Raw genomic sequence first — 17,006 nt, forward strand, 5'->3', positions numbered from 1 at the left:
TAACCGTCAAAATAACCGAATTATGGATTGTTAAAGTTGCAACTGTGATGTTCATCAGATTTCAGTTTAGTTCAATTCACTTTAATATCAAATAAAACGATTTGTAATTTTTTCTAAATATATTATATAGAGTGGTCAAAAAAAGATTCCAAGGATTTCAAATCGATATTTTGAATTGGTCACGTGACAGTTAAATCTCTGTTTGTGAGTGAAAGTGAATGTCATGGTCTTTCTGTGATTTTCTTTTCTCACTGAAATTTTCAAGTGTCTATCTATTTACGTTGTTTTCATGGTGCTTCTCTTCTTGAGACATCATCAATTAAATTGATAATATAAGATTGACTTCTACTATTCTTATGTCTGAACAAGTTTTTCTATCACTCGCAAAATCATAGTTCAGGTAATCTGGAGAACTGAATTGTTATTACTCCTTCGTATGGTTTGGGTCACGCGGAAATTGTGGGAACAGGGTAAATTTCCGGACCCAGTTAATAGACGAGAACTGTAATATATTGAAAGGCAATAAAGATAAACCCCGAAAACTGTGGATTAGATTACCACCATTAGCAGCAGTATCTTTTCTCTTTGTTGATTAGAATCGTGCCAGATGCATTGCCCTTTCGTTCAAACTCTGACTTGTAATTGTACATTGCAGGCAAACAGTTCAATAGGTTTTCGCCGAGGGTGAGTTTGTTTAGGGCAAATTACAGATTAGTCCGTAAATAGAGACGAAACAGGGAAGAGGAAATTCAATAATGGTGGAGGGTACATTCTATAACGACGCAAGCGAAGAAAGCGTACACAAAAGAGATTGGAATATGAACGCAAAAAGGGATGAAAACAGATTAAACCATGTTTTAAAGAACATTTCAGATCTTTAACTTTAAAGCAATGAATATTTCAACTTGGAAATAATGAAAATTTATTGATGCTAACTTTTTGAGAATGATACATTTATTATATTGTTCCTATTCAGTAATAAAACTGCAAGTAGGCTGATTGATGACCTTGTCAGAAAAGGGGTTAAAATTTAAATTGCTTTTTAGGTCGTAAGAAAGCTTTTAAAAATCTGAAATTGAAATGAACGAGACCGGGAACTCATAAAAACTGTTTAAATATGGATTGCCAAGATACCGCGTCAACGGCAAAGTAAAAAGCTTTATACATATATTTTAATGCAGGAGATGGGAGAATTGGAGCAAAGACGGTTACCAACTGACAATATTTTTGATGAATGCGTTTCTAGATGGAAAGCTGTGGTAAATCTTCCTGGTAAAGTTGTAAAACTGTTCTCTAAGTTGTATTGTAGGGCAATAAATTTTGTGAGAAGAAAAATCCGTCTCCATTATAAACATTTGAAAAATCGGTGTTGGCTTCTTCCTAAAAAGCAACTCAAAACTACTAACGTTATAGTGAATTGTATTTTTCTTTTAATGCATTTAGCTGCCTGTGGCTCAAATTCGATTCTCTAAACAAGTTTTAGAAAATTTAGTGCTGAGTTCAGACTTCAAATTAGTGATTGGTTTGTGAGATATTGCAAAAAGACACAAATTGGTCGATTACGTTTTTGGTCTTTGGTTATTCTGTGGCAGTTGCTCCGGATTTTCGGTCAAACAGAATGCGAATGTATTACAAATACGGATTTAAAGCCTGAGAAATGAAATCGACATAATGTTAGTTTTCTGAAAATTGTGCATTTTGCTGGATACTTCATGTATGATGAAATTTGCAAAGTAATTTCAATGATTTCTAGAAAAAGTTAACTGTACGGCTAGATTGACCTCGTGCAATGGGGACATCATATCCACCCTTGTACAATATACTATTTCTCTTATAGTATAAAATTATTATAATGCTTTAGCACGTTGTATTATATTCTGGGACTGTTCAGAACAATCTAGTGCTTTCCGGTATGTTTCAGTGATTTCATACCGTTAAAGAACTATGATCCCTATGAATTTCTATCTACAACTTTCTAAAACATTTTAAGGCTTTGGGAAACCTTCTAAACAACAATCCTGACCGTTCTATTACATTCTGAGACCTTCCGCAATATTCTAAAGCCTTCTGTAATATTTCAGTGACTTCATAACTCTCGTATAACTATGATAGAGCTTTCTGAAACGTTTCTTAATATTTCAGAATCTTCTTGAACTGTCTAAAACTTTGTGAAACCTCGTAAAATATTTAAGAAATTTTCAGACCATTTTAGAGCTACCTCTAAAATTCTAAAATTTTTCTAGCATTGTCCAGAACTTCTAAACCATTTTTGTCGAGTTTTCAGTTCTTTACAAAAATAGATATCATTTAAGCACTGTATGCAGTAAACAAAATGTCTGCCAATCATACGTTCCCAACACCAGCAAATTAACCATGGCCGTCAACTAACAGATGCAGACATTAGAGTAAATCTGACCATTATTTTAAGTGAAGCGTACAGTCCCATTAGGGCTTACTCACAATGCTAATGTTACACTCGAAATTAAATATTATGCCCCAGAGAGTTCGGATTACCCGCAAGCCTGCGTTTTTTTCTCCTAATACATCATTACGTCGGGAACAAAAAGAGAGGGTGGCTTTACGAACAATTTGGGGGATGTTCGTACGGACCTTTCAGATTGCATGCTAGATCTAACAATCTTGGCTTTTGTGGGGATAATTGGCATCCCTTTTATCTCTCCAACCTTTATGTATGTTACACATTATAAGCACAAAAAATGCTGGTTGCAAAAAAATATTTTTAGATAAGGTTTATAAGGGATAATTGTTTGTGAAACGTTTTTGGAAGAACCCACGTAAAACACCCATCTTTCATAAATATTATATGGCAATATCCTTAATGTTCTTTCAGCAAAAACACGAAATTTTTATCAAATATTAACTTGTGGAGGTAAAGCGGGTGCGATGTCAAGAACTTAATAATTAATTATGTTTCAGACAAACCATTTAATTGTTTATATTAAAAAGGGAAAATACTAGACCACCGTGTTAATAATTTACACTATTAGTAACCTGTTTCTTCATAGGTCGTACAGAAAGTAATTTTAATGTCTCTGTCTATATTTTTCTATGTTTTAATGTTAAATGTATGTACTAAATAATCAATTAGTTAAAACCAAAAAAATGTTTGTATACCGAAATTGTAAATAATGTTTTTTGTAAATTATGTCTCAAATGAACAGTTGCCAAAATTACACTACAATTTTTCTAAGTCTAGTCCATTGATTTGTAATGGTCTTACCTCTGGTTTAATATGGATAGTTAACGGTTCGTGTATTGAGCTAAGGTAGGTTTTAAACTGCAGTTTGATGTAAAGAAATTGATCAATTTTATCAGTGTAAAACAAAATTTGATGTCAAATTTACCTCCCACGTTATTTATGAAATAGTACAGGTTCTATTTTCGTCCAAATTGGTTGATCAAACTTGCTTTTTGTCAGCAAAAAGTTTAAAGTTCAAAACGAAAAACGTTGTTGTGCATTTTTGTTTCTGGTAAATCTACAGAAAGTTTTAATATTACACAAATATCATTCTTGTTCAAATTTACTAGAAATAAGCGGCTTAATGGGTTTTCCGTAAGAACTGAAAATAGTTTGAAGCAAAAAGGGACCAAACAGATATTTTATTTGTTACTAAACAAATTAAGAAACTATGCACTTTCTCAAAGAGAAATTTCATGTTTTTGACACATATGCAGATTGTTGTTAAAATCAGCTTTAGAAGGTTTAAATATTTCTCCTATCTAAAAAAGCTTTAACTACAGCAAAAACAACAAATATCCTTATGATTCAAATTTGCTTGAAATAAACCCCCATCGTAATGAGTTTTACAATAAGAACTGATAATAAATTGACGCAGAATTAAACCCAAATGACATATTCTTTATTCTAAATAAATGAAGACACTGTGCATTTTTTCAAAGAGGGTTTTCAGATTTTTGAAAGTTTGATTAGTACATTTTTAAAAAAAAGTGTTTTTCTGGAAGAAGTAACAACTAATTTTGTGGTAAAAAGTTAAAAGAACAGTCGAAGCTGTAGAAATCATTATATGGGTACAGTATGCAGGATGATTATGAAATTTTAAATTTAAAATATCAAAAATACAACAAAAACAAGTACAAATGGTTATTAGAACCTAAATAAAAAATTTTGTTGATTGATGAAGCTGTTTTCATTGGCAACAAAAGCTTTTCTGGAGTTTTCTTCATTTCAGTACATTTGGGACGCATATTCAGGATCTTGTTTTATATTACAAATTATTAAATACAGTTTATTTCAAATAAACAAAATTTGAGGGATGAATATTCTTTTAAAATTACAGACAAAGCCATTTCAGAATAATCAAATTACAGAATCTCAAACAAACTCGATATTTTTCAGGCCGTCAGTATCAGACTTAGTAACTTCCCTTGTCGGCGTTGGGGTGTTCGTTAAACCGCCCTTCTTTGTGCGGTTCCTAATGATCTATTATACCAAAAAAAAAGTAGAACTCTAAGGGGATTTAAATTCCCCCAGGAATAAAATTGATTCGAGATTGAAGTATTAACATCGTTATACTCAAATGAATTTGGTTTGGCTTGGGTGAACAAAGGCATATGTTTCTTCACCCAATGCACGTGTCAGGTCTTATGCCACTGGATTAAGTTTTTAGAAGGGAAAGGCTTTCCTCTCTTGCATTAAATTGCAATTTTATATTGATTTATTGGGGTCACGGTATGTTTTTTAAGATATAAATTGTACTAGAATTTTAAAACGTTGAACTGGAATGTGTGGGAAGCTGAATATTAGATTGAATCGGAAAGAAATGATGCCCTATCCCATATAATACATATTCAACTGATTGGAAATGAAAATTAATGATGTGAAAGAATATAATGACGCACTGTTCCATGCACAATGGACCGGTAGTGTGATGACGTCTCTATTGAGATGGGTTTGAGCGAATCGAATTGGGTGTATCGTATTTCATGAGTCAGCTGTACCACCCTACTCGTATTCGTTTGGCCTTTTTGTAGAGAAAAGAATTTTAGAAAGGTTTAAAGTTAACAATTCCTTTATGGAAAAGCGTGATAAAGGCAATGCGAGGAGTATAACATCCAAATTTGCATACTGCCTCAAAACAATGCTTTCCTAGTGTTGTTATTAATTGCTATTCGTGCCGATTTGTTTCCCCTTTCAGGGCAAAATGCAAATACGAGCAACGGACTATCGCTAAGAGGCATCTCAATTTTCTTCGTAATGGGACCCCAATGAATTCTGGAAAATCCAGGGATTCTTATCTAAAACGAGACGAGCTTGTTGTTGTCATGGCAGCACGCAAATTCGCAAACTGAGAGTGCATCTCATTGTTTTAGTATAAGAACAGGCTTTCGGCAGGGATCTCCTTTAAAGAAGGTTTATCCACATTGCTGCTCGGTTTCATTACACAGCCAGTCTTTATATTGAAAATAACCATAATCAACAAGTACTCTAACATTAAACGACTTTTTTTTATCCCAGACCGTCAAAGAGCAACATTAAATTGCACATTCTTGCACATCAGACGTTTAATATGAAAAGCGCGGCTTACTCCAAATAAGACAGAAGTGCAAATAATTCTCTTTCATTTCATGTTTCATTTCATTTTATTATCCAAACATTTTAAGGTAACAGGGGCACAAAAAGTATCCTTGTTGAGGAAAATGACAGTAAAACGAGTGATATCGTAAAATTTTACAGGCAAAAATACCAACGCGTCAGCGAGCTTTTTGTTGTGTCGCTTGTACGTACTTTCTTCGTTTTACTCCCTATTTTATGACTCAACTGCCTCCACTTTTTTATGATATTTTGTAATTTTGAAATCCTGTATTTTCGTTATATTGTTAATAATTGTCCACCAAAAATTCTGTAATTTTGTTCAAAATAGTAGTTACAATAATTAATGAGTTTGTATTGAAGTTTTGCATTCTAAATTTTGTATCTATTTAAGCATTGCATAGCTAAAACTTGTTTGTTATTATGTGTTGTTTTTTCTTAATTTGAGTAGCTTTCTCCAGAAAATATATAAATTTTTTAAAGAAAGGAACTCATGTTTAGGATGTCTTGCTTTTTATTATTTAAATTATTGTTACGAAATTTGCGCATTGTACTTAACTTTGGTGAAATAAAATAGCATAATTTGTCAAATCCGCAGACTGCAGATTTCACAAATTTTCATATTTAAGCCACTATTTCACATTAATAATATAACATATTGTTAATTTTGACGTTTAAAAGAATTATGTCGTATCTTAGTATCTACAAATATGGAGGCATTAATTGGCTGAAATATTTGACATTTGTTATCCAGGTTTTAATAAGCAAACTTAAACCTATACCTATACTATACAGGGTGGTCCAGTTTTAAATGTCAATAATTCACCAATCCATAGCCAATTAAAAAATAAGTTGACATTCATTATGTCATTTTCCTGAAAAGTGCTTCCTAAGGAAAATACAGCTCTTCAAATTTCTGTTTAAAAAATCGTTTTTTTTGTCATAACTGTCAAACCGTTGGAGCAATATTGATCAAATTTGGAACAAGCACTTTATTACACGTTATTATAGTCAAAGACCCAAAACTAATCTAACCCAACTTAAAAATTGTCTTGGAGACGGAAAATTGACTTAAGAAGTTTAAAAAATATTATTGTAGCCAGTTTTCATAGTTTCCAGACAAACTGAAATACTTTAGTTTTGAAAATTGACTTAGAAAAGATAAAAATTTCAGAAGCTTAAAAATTGTGTTTGTAACCAGTTTTCATGCAAATCGAGAGACTTTAATACTGAAAATTGACTTGTAGACATAAAAACTACTTTTTCAAGAATTTGTTACAACAAATTCATACATTTAAACCTTAAAAATTTACTTGAACCCCAAAATGTGACTGAACTAATAAAAAGTGACATCAGAAGCTTAAAATTTGCATTTGAAGTAAGTTTTCATAATTTGAAGACAAATTTCAATATTTTAGTCTTAAATAGTCTTAGATGCAGGACATTGGCATTAGATTCATGAAAATTGTTTTGAAAACGAACTTTTCGTGCTTTTTACTTTGCTTTTCATTTTTCTCGAATTCTGGACTATTTTTAGTGCTTCAAAACTGCTTTTAGCTTGGAAAATCGAGTTTCAAGACTATCTTCACCAAGTTATTGACATAGCAAACTTAAAAAACAATTTTTAGATTCTTCATAGTCTTAAAATGGCATTCGAAGCTTTGTCACTATTATATCGACTTCTAGACACCTCAGTGCTAAAAATTCGTTTTTAGTGTTTTGTTTTTGACTAAAAGCCAGTTTGTCCACTGACCATAATCTTGAAAATGTTATTTCAAGCTTCCTCACTATTAAATTGACTTCTACACTCATAGGTGCAATAAATTGTAGCATCTCTAAGAAATTCAGACTGTTTTTAGTGCTTTTTAAGACTGAAAAATCGAGTTTAAGACTATTTCCAAAAGTCAAGTTTCTTCAGTAATAAAAGTAAAAAATTTTGGTACCAAATGCTACAATAATAGTCTTGAGAACTAATTTTTAGAAATAAAATAGTCCGAAAATTTAATTTACTTCTAGACTTGTTGTCCATTCCGGAAAATTGAGTTGTACACCAATTAAAGTCTTGAAAATATACTTTTGGACTCTCTTTAGTCCTAGTAAAGTCAGTTATAGCAATAAAAGTCAACTTTTATATTATTTTTAGTAGTAAAAAATGAGTTGAGTGAGATGCACAATACAATCTTTGTCTTGATTTCCGGACGTTTTTTAGTTCTTGAATGCCAGTTTCAGACACTCAACCAGGATGGCAGTCTGAGAAAGCGAATCATAAGACCATTCCTAGTAGTAAAAAAGTTTTTAGACTATTCAGTACAAATTTGGACTTTCACAAGTCTTGGATGTTCAGTTTTAAACTATAAAATGATTTTTTAAATTGAAATTTGGAGGACTGTATCTTCCTTAGGAAACGTTTTTCAGAAAAATTACATAATGCAAGTCAACTTATTTTTTGATTAGCTACCAAATGGTGAATTATTGACACTTAAAACTGGACCACCCTGTATACAAATGTGGTATAAATAAAACTGGTCATAGGAAACCCATGTAACAAACAGAGAAACATTGCTAATGCTTAAGACAAAGATGGAAAATTAGTAAAAAAAAGTTTGTCATGAATTGTGCCGCGACGTTGTCACATTGTCACCAGCATATCTAACCTCGTCGAATACAGTGTTCTACCTAATTAATTGTGTTATGGAACATTCTTAAATTTCCAATTATCCAATATTTGAGTGATCAATTTGCGATCAATGAACTGTGTGTTCTCCATGAAAGAATTCAATAGTCCAATAATAAAATTATGTAACTCTAGTTGATAAATTATGAACTGACAACATTGCCGCAGAGTTTCCATCTACTAGACTTTTTATTGCGTTGTCTGTCTTTGTCTCACGCATGAAATTAGCAATGTTTCTCTGTCAATAATTACACGGTTTTGTTATGCCAAGTTTTTCTCTTACCACATCCTTTTATAATAGCTATTTATGTAACCAGTTACGAAAAGTTCGATTTTGTGTACGTTAAAGAAATACAAAGTGATAATAAAGGTTTTGAAGTTTTTGAGATATTTAGCTCAAATTTGGACTATATGTAACTTATCATACCCTACATAGATAGACCACTGTATATACAGGGTGTTACATACAGTGTTTTTTGAGGTTTGGGTCCCCTTTTTCTTTCAGAAAATTTTTTTGCTGCGCCAATAATTTTTTTTATAAAAAATTCAAAGTTCTTGTTTTTTTTAGAAACTTTCGAGTCTCATTAATTTTTTCCGTACCACGTCGGAATTTTGCAGAAAGTTACAAATTTATTGTTTATTATTTCTGTATCTGTAACCGTTTTGTAGCTACTTGCTACTTTCAGGAAAGGCATCTTAATCTTATTCTGCAATTTGGCAGAAAAATTGGGGCTGGTTTTTTTATGGTAGAGAAGTAATTTTCTCAAAAACTGTTACAGGAAACACAGAAAAGCAAAAAATTAACGAAACAAAAAAGTTTCTACATAAAACAATAATTTTCTGTAAAAAAAGTTATTGGAACACCAAAAAAAGTTTGGGAAGGAGAAAGGGGGCCCAAACCCCCAAAATAACACCATGTCAGTTTTTCAAAACGATAGAATTTAGATAAAACTAAACAAAAATTTTTTTTTAAAAACCTACCTAACCTAGCAGTTTTGGAATACATAGCAAACTATAACTAGGTATTTTTAGACGTAGAATACGAGTTTTAAGTTTGCATATTAAAACCTGAAACACCCTGTATAAGAATGTACATTGAATATTCATACAAAGACAAATATTCTTTTAAGCGACTGTGTGTTGGATTTAAAGATGCCTATTAATATTATTCTTAATTTTACATTATTAATATTTAAATTTTCTTTTAGCTGTTGATCTCGTTGATGCTTTTTAACTCACAAAATATTTACTACTTAAATGACTTTCTGAAGCTTAAATCATATGACTTAATTACTAATTAATCAAAATTGCATAAAATCAAAAACTAACCCAGCTTAAAAATACATATTATTTAAAAACAAAATTTTTAAGAACCCTTTGCAAACTTTAAAGCTACCTTATTATCATCCCATCAGGTAAAGGCAGGTGTTGTGTTAAAAAAAGCACCAAACTGCCAATTATTAAGTTCACCTTTGCAGGAAAAAGCACCATTTTCAATGTGTTTTTATAGTAATAATTTTCTAATATAGCATAAGTATAGGTCATAAATATTACCATAATCATAACAAATTATGGGAATTGTTTTACACAAACATGACCTCTTATAAAATTGTTGATAAAAGAACTTTCATGGTAGGACAAACTGAAAAACCCAAATTAGATCGATGTCGTGAAAGCCCGATCGAAGATAATCAAGCGAACCAGCTTAATAAGGAATTAAATTATCATACTAACGTTCAAACTAATCCTGCCTACTTAAGATGCACTATAATTTAATTCAGAATTAAATATGTAATAAGGCTTCACGATTCAAAATTTTTATTTGCTTCATCATGTGTTCTTTGCCATCATATTAACATTTTGTACTGTTAGCCAGCCCTTTCTTGGTCGTAACTGAGACGGCGTGCTCGGTCATGGTCCATCGCGAATAAACTACTTCAAATCTGTTATTAGGTTCAAGATCCGTTGCATGTTATTCGCAAAACGTTATGGTTCTAGTTCAACTGGCATCAAATATCCAATAAGTGTTTCTGGGGTTTAATAAAGAGCCAAGTTTCTGAAATATGGTGTAGTTCAGGAGAAATTAGCAGGAATGTGGTTTCTGTTAATCTTTATGCAGACTGGAAGCAGGAAAATAGGTTTTGCTTCTGTCTCTATAGCTGCAATAAATTACTTAGTAGATGTTGTATTATTCTAGACTGTTACTTTATACATTTTTCTACTATCCATTAAAACCGCGATAAACAGCCATTCTTTTGCACCACATTTTCGCTTTCTTTTTACGTTGTGACCCTACCCTTGGAATAGCTCTCAGGGGAGAATTGCATTATATTTCCTTGTAGAAAGCGAATACAGCAATTTTCGCCAGGGTCCAGACATGTAGAATAAACGAATTTACGGTTATGGTAGCCCGCCCTTTCTATACCTGCCACGAAAGAACTGGAGATGTGCCACAATAAGGGGAGTTCAATTTAAAACGACACAGGAAGGGAGTGTCTGGAAATAGATTCTGCATCGAAGTTAGTTTCCGACTTAGACAAATCAAACTTTTGTGCTGAATTGTATGTGAAAGTCTGACCATATATCTCCTGGACGAAGTATAAAAGAGGCAAAAAGGAAAACTACAGTCAATACACGAGTGGAGAGGCTATTTTCCGGGAAGTAAAAATGTAAATTTGAGCAGTCCGACAATTGCCCGAGGCACACCAATTTTCTTCTTAACAGGTCTCCACTGAGATCGGAAAAATCCACACGATTTCTATCTCGCAAAAGAAGTTGCTCGTGCTCCAGATAACGGTCGTTGGAACATTATGTGATTGAATTGGCTTTTTTATTCAAATTGTATGGTAAAAGTATGAAAACGGTTCGGAAAATTGAAGCAATTTGAAGCAAGTAACTTGCAATTTCAACTTTACTGCAATACGTAAGAAAAATGTTGATTCAAAGTGGTTCAAACGTTGAATGGCACACTTTGAATTTTAAATTACCTAAAATATCAGTATCATCATCGTCAGTATCAGGACGTCTCAAAAGTGAAAAGTTTTTGCATTTACTTGAAGTTTCTTATCTTCACTAGAGTATTAACCAAAGAATTTTCTGTCCGAATAGACACACCATTTTTGTAAGAAAAGTTGAAAAAATCAAAACAATCACATAATGGGCATGGTAATCTTTGCTGTGACTACCATGGCAATTATGTGTTAACATCTTAAGCTGTCATTTAACGTCACAAGTATCAATATTAACTCCACAGAGTTGTACGAATAACAATTTGCTGCTTGAGTCATCAAAGGGACAATATTTGACATTTCACAGTTTCACGGCACTGTTTAACAAGATTTGACAGCTATCAGGCGACTACAAGCCTGTCACTAAACGTTAGAGCTAGTTCAGTTCGTCAAAGTGGTCTATGTTTTTCCAACCACACAAATTAGATGTTTTAGAGGCTGAAAACTGATATTTTTTTGGTTTGTGAAGGTTTGGCGTAAGTTTAAAACGCCAAGATCACTCGGCCAAAATTGCCTGAATTGTGGGAAAGTCATACTGTTGTCGCAATGTTATTTAGTTCAACTGTTTAGTTATGCTGTTAGATTAGATAAATGGATAAACAAGTAGTTAAACAAGTTTCTTCGATTTAAGGTCCAGTACTTTCACTTAGGTTAGGTTAGGTTAGGTTAGATGAACCATGATTAAGTTGAAATTTGAAATTTCTTGCTGTCAAGTGAAATTTCCGAAATAAACAACGATTAGTCATTAACTAAGTTTCATACAACCCAGGCTTAGTAGGTAAAGTAACTTGGATCGAGACTAAGCAGAGAAGGCATTGCAAATTAATATAGGTATGTAGAATCGATTAAGGTGAAATAAACTGGTAAACTGCAATTTTGTTTGAAATTTGTTTTATAAAGTTGTTCTTCATCTGTGTCGATTCCAGTGATTTGCAATGGTTCTGTTTTTTTACCGTTAATTTTGTATGACAACTCCTAGTTTCCAATCCAGTTTCACTTTCAACAGATCCAATCCAGTCTCTACAAACATCAAAAACTGTATTTAGCTTTGAAAAACAAGTTGAAATAATTTTGACAGGTGCTGCATTTACAAGTTTTGATATTCACAGTTGCTTCCAAAGGAATATTCAATATCTATAAACTTGGTTTGGAACAATTGAGCTTAAATAGTAGCTCTCAGTCTAACTCTAACCCAAGTTAACAACTGTTGTACAGGGTGCACCAAATTAGTGTTGCATGTAAGAGGATTTTGTTTATCTTTGGAGATACAGAGTCGGTTAAAACGTTTTAAAGAATTTGATGATTGATTGCTGCATTTTGATTGACATTTTCAATTTTGTAGGTAGTTAAAAATTATAATAAATTAGTAATATTTTAGTATAACAATAATTTAAAATTAGTGTTTTGTTTAATAAAAACATTAAAAACTCGTTTTTAAAACTATGAATGAGGAAATCCTGTGTCTTTTGTTTTCTATAAGAAAACCTACTTTGACAAACAAATTTTTGTTTGAAACGTGTCAAAGCAGTTAAACATTACAATGTTGAATAATTTTTAGCTCTTTCCGATGATGCAAAAAAAAAATAAAATTGCGTCCATAAGATTTATCGAAGATATTTACATAACTCTAAAACAAATGGCAATACATTTTTTCTGAAAACGTCATCAATTTCTTCTTTAAAAGGTGCCCTAATAATGTCAATTTAAAAACTGCCATTAACGTAGTTTAGAAATTAAAAGACAAACTTTTAAATGCAGTGTTGCACATTTTCTATTTTTTTAAGTCAATTTGGAAACCGAATATGAGTTTGTCAAAAATTTATTTAAAAAGTGTTTTTTTAGAAATTGTATAATTCAGAGTTGCTCACAAAACAATATTAACTTCTTAGCCACCAAGCAAATTTAATACTGCTTCGGCTTAGGGTCAAATTTTTGACAGCTGACCTAAGATAGTAACTGCACTAAACTGTCAATGTTAACACTTCATGCAACAAACAAGTTTAATGAATGATATAATGCAAAACTACATATTATTACAATAAACAGTCCTACGTTAAACCCAAGAGTTTAATTTAATAGAAAAAAAAAATAGCAAACGAGTTAAAGCAGCAAAAAAAAAGCACTGCAACTTATTTACAGCAAATCGTAACTTTTGCTGTTCCTTTTGTACTCTTTTCTACGTTCGGTTCCCTTTGGAACACATTTTAAACCTTCTCTAGGGGGAAACCGAGTTTATTGCCTACCAGGGACGATGCGGAAAGAACTCTTGAAATAAAATCGTAACAAAACTTTTTCACTCTTGCAGTCAGCAGAATTAAAAAACTTGTAAATACCGGTCCTGGATCTGTCTAAACAGTTACTGTAGAGCTCGATTCAGATGAGAAAAGGCCACCGCATCATCAATGACGCAGTTTTTAAAACTATTTCTTTCTCCTTCTACAGTTGCCGTCGCATTAGATATAATCAGAGGCGTCCTATTAAAATATTCCCGAAAATATATTGTTAAGCGGTCAAAAAGCCACTTGGCAACGTAGTACGGTTTTTACTTGGACACAATTAAAACAGATGCGGCAGCGGCCAGGGACATTTGGACCTTTTTATATGCTTTTACTAGCCGGCACTCTAAACGGTGTTGCCAAGTTTAAAAAAATGTAGTGGCGGACAGGGAGACTTAGGGGGTTAGGTTAGGTTCCGTTTTAGTCTGGTGTTTTGGTTGTATTGTTGATGGTCGCAGTTGAAGTTCACATAGTGTTATGAATAAAAAACGTTATTTTGTCAAAATGTCTTTCAAAAAGGTTGGAAAGAAAGGTGTTATCATATACAGCCAAGGCCGTGAAATCGTCAGTAACGTCTTAGAATTTATGAAGAAGGAGGCAGAAGGAGTTTCCATTCCTTTGAATAACTACAGGTATTGTCTTTGATTAAAAACGACGAAAACGTTGAATAATATAATAAATATCATTTTAGAGAGAGAACTATAGCAGCTACAGGGGTGTCTAGATCTACTGTGCAGAAGATATCTAGAGAAGCACTACATGTTGAATGGGGAGGGCCAAGCTCATCATTTCACACTCCTACAAAGAAGGGACAGATTAAAAAATTAAAATTGGATAACATCAAACCTGATGAAATCAAAAGAATCAGAGAAATTATTTATGATTTCTATATTCTTGAGAAAAAACTTCCAACATTAAAAGGTAAGTTTATAATACATTAGGTATACCTACAGAGTCTTCAGAGTTTTTCTGGCAGAACTTACCATGTTTTTTACAATTAAATGTAAGCCTAGTTTGCTATATGTATAAACCTTGATAATGTGTTAATTGAAAATTTAAAACAACAAAATTTAGACTAAAATGGGATTATTTTTTATCTTTACAGGTATTTTGCAAAAAATTATTGACCAGCAAATCTTGACTGAATCCATTAGTGTAAGCAGCTTAGGGCGATTGCTTAAGAACATTGGATTTAAGTATGTTTTACATCTTGGCAATCATGTACATCAAAATAACTTTATCTTTTGTAGGTGGCAGAAGACACCAGACAAAAGAAAATTCTTGTGTGAATCATATGACATTCGCTTAAAACGAATAAATTTTTTAAAAAAATTGGTGCAATACCGCTCAGAAGGTCGCAATATTGTATATACAGATGAGACATACATTCACAGTAGTCATATTCATGACAAAGGATGGTATGATGAAAGTTTTAAAGGCTTACAAAAACCAATTTCTAAAGGACAACGCCTTATAATAGTGCACGCAGGTGGAGAAAAAGGATTTATTGAAAATGGATTGCTTATATTTAAGTCAGGTAATATTTATGTACACCTCAAACCTACTTAAGTACTTCCTCCTGCTTAAATAAAATAAGTTTATATAACAAGTAATTAATAAGTTTAACCACATTTTACACATCATATAAGACACATAATGTTTGTACTATGATTTTTTTTTTTTTTTTTTAGGTTTAAAAACAGGAGATTATCATGATGATATGAACCATGAGAATTTCATGACTTGGGTAAAAAAGCAATTGCTTCCTAATTTACCTGACCGCTCAGTCCTTATTATAGACAATGCAGCCTACCACAATGTTACTGTTAACAAAAATATTACAACAGCTACTAAAAAAGGAGATATGTTAAGTTGGCTAGTGGAAAAAGGAATCCCAGCAGATCCTCATTTAACAAAGCCAGAGCTGTATCAAATCATACAAGAAAATAAATTTAGATTTCCTCCACAATATAACTTAGATAGGCTGTTAGAACAACATGGGCATCTTGTGTTGCGTTTACCACCCTACCATCCAGAATTAAACCCAATAGAAAAAATTTGGGCTTTGGTTAAAAATTGGGTAGCAGCTCATAATACCACTTTTAAATTGTCTGATACCGAAGCTTTAACAAAACAAAAATTTCAAGAGGTGTCTGAAAAAGAGTGGTTTGACATTTGCCAGCATGTAAAAAAGTATGAAGAGGAGCTCATAAAAAAAGAGCATATTTTTGATGATACAGTGGACCAGCTTATTTTTACTGTTAACACTGGTTCATCTGATGATAGCGATGAAGATTCTGGTGATGATGATGAATGTGATGCCAGTTTATCCGAAGAAGAATTAGGATGCTCACTCCTAGACTAAGTTTTGGATTTTTGTTTTATGTTATGAATTCGTAATTTGTATATGTATATGTATTTATAAATAAACAAAATTATCAAATTTATAAAAATATATGATTATTAAATTTAACAAAGATAACAAATTTTAAATATTACCTCTTCTTCATGAAACCCTGTATATCAAAAACGATGCAAAGGCAAGCTGAAAGTTACTTTGAGACTTCATTTTCAAGGTCTAGCTGCACTGTAGGACCTTCAAATTAAGAATAATTGAAAAAAGAAACCAGCTGCCTATTTTTATCTTCCAATAATTGATTAATTGCCCCAAGACAATGTTTTTTTGTGGTTAACATTGCCCTAAGTTAAGTTATATAATTTGGATTTAAACTAATTGGTATTTAATATTCTTCATCAATCATCACCCTGCAGCTACAGCAGAAAAATAATTTGCACAGATCTTTTTAACCGAAACACACTGTATGTTTTTTTAATTTACCCTTTGCTTGTTTTCTTGTTTATTTTTTAAATTAATATTTAAAGAAATGGGACCAGAGACCTAGGCCAATTTTGTTCTCAAAGCGTCAATATTATGTATGTATATGTATTTGGTTTGTTTTATAAAACCTACTTACCTATCCTGTTTTAATACAATTTATGAAATGAAAAAGCAAAAACTACACCTATTTACGTTAATTAAATTTCATTTCACTGAGCAGAGAATAGCACGCCATTGACTCGCTGCATCAACTTGGAAAGTAACGAAGGCAGCAATATTTAAAGCGAGACGTACAGAGATCGTGACATCATCGTTTGATGACGGCCGTGGCCTTTTCTTAGCTGATTCGAGCTCTACATGTTTCAGTTCGTCTTCAAATATCAAAAAATCAAATGCCAAAGCAAATAAGAGAGTTCACAAATGTTAATTGCGGAACTATGCTCATGTTTCCCATATGTTGATTAAAGAACAATAAACACAACACGTGTTAACTGGTTATTCAAGCAACTATTAAGCTACAAATTTGGCATACAATAGGCTTTGGGAGCCAACGTGCTGGACAATCCAAGTAAGTTTTAAAGTTTGTTTGTGTAACTAATTGACTTCAGAATGGCTAAAATTAGTTAGTAAAACACTA

At 32.2% G+C, this 17,006-nt stretch overlaps 2 protein-coding genes across 5 annotated transcripts in view; one reads left to right on the top strand and one right to left on the bottom strand.

Moving 5' to 3' along the window:
- Nucleotides 1-17,006, bottom strand: part of robo1 (roundabout guidance receptor 1) — a 142,906-nt gene that overhangs the window by 30,697 nt on the left and 95,203 nt on the right. The gene's annotated exons all lie outside the window — the stretch shown is intronic.
- LOC145725509 (uncharacterized) lies at nucleotides 13,625-16,477 on the top strand. Of its 3 annotated transcripts, none has more exons than XM_081974301.1 (5): nucleotides 13,625-14,162; nucleotides 14,222-14,451; nucleotides 14,636-14,931; nucleotides 14,977-15,067; nucleotides 15,222-16,477. In XM_081974301.1, exons 1-5 carry the CDS (start codon nucleotides 14,008-14,010, stop codon nucleotides 15,893-15,895), a joined length of 1,446 nt encoding a protein of 481 aa, XP_081830427.1. In that variant the 5' UTR covers nucleotides 13,625-14,007; the 3' UTR covers nucleotides 15,896-16,477. The 3 variants fall into 3 exon arrangements, with proteins under 3 accessions (XP_081830427.1, XP_081830426.1, XP_081830428.1); XM_081974302.1 differs by having other exon boundaries at nucleotides 13,627-14,162; nucleotides 14,636-14,726; nucleotides 14,781-15,067; XM_081974300.1 differs by having other exon boundaries at nucleotides 13,626-14,162; nucleotides 14,636-15,067.

Source organism: Ips typographus, linkage group LG2 (genome assembly GCF_016097725.1).
Source record: "Ips typographus isolate SLU linkage group LG2, UJ_Ityp_2.0, whole genome shotgun sequence".
NCBI lineage: Eukaryota > Metazoa > Arthropoda > Insecta > Coleoptera > Curculionidae > Ips > Ips typographus.

Excerpts from the sequence above, each read along its gene's own strand:
- LOC145725509 (XM_081974300.1), top strand. The coding sequence starts at position 14,008 with ATGAATAAAAAACGTTATTTTGTCAAAATGTCTTTCAAAAAGGTTGGA. Across the intron at positions 14,452-14,635 it reads AAAACTTCCAACATTAAAAG|GTATTTTGCAAAAAATTATT; the intron begins GTAAGTTTATAA and ends TTATCTTTACAG. Across the intron at positions 15,068-15,221 it reads ATTGCTTATATTTAAGTCAG|GTTTAAAAACAGGAGATTAT; the intron begins GTAATATTTATG and ends TTTTTTTTTTAG.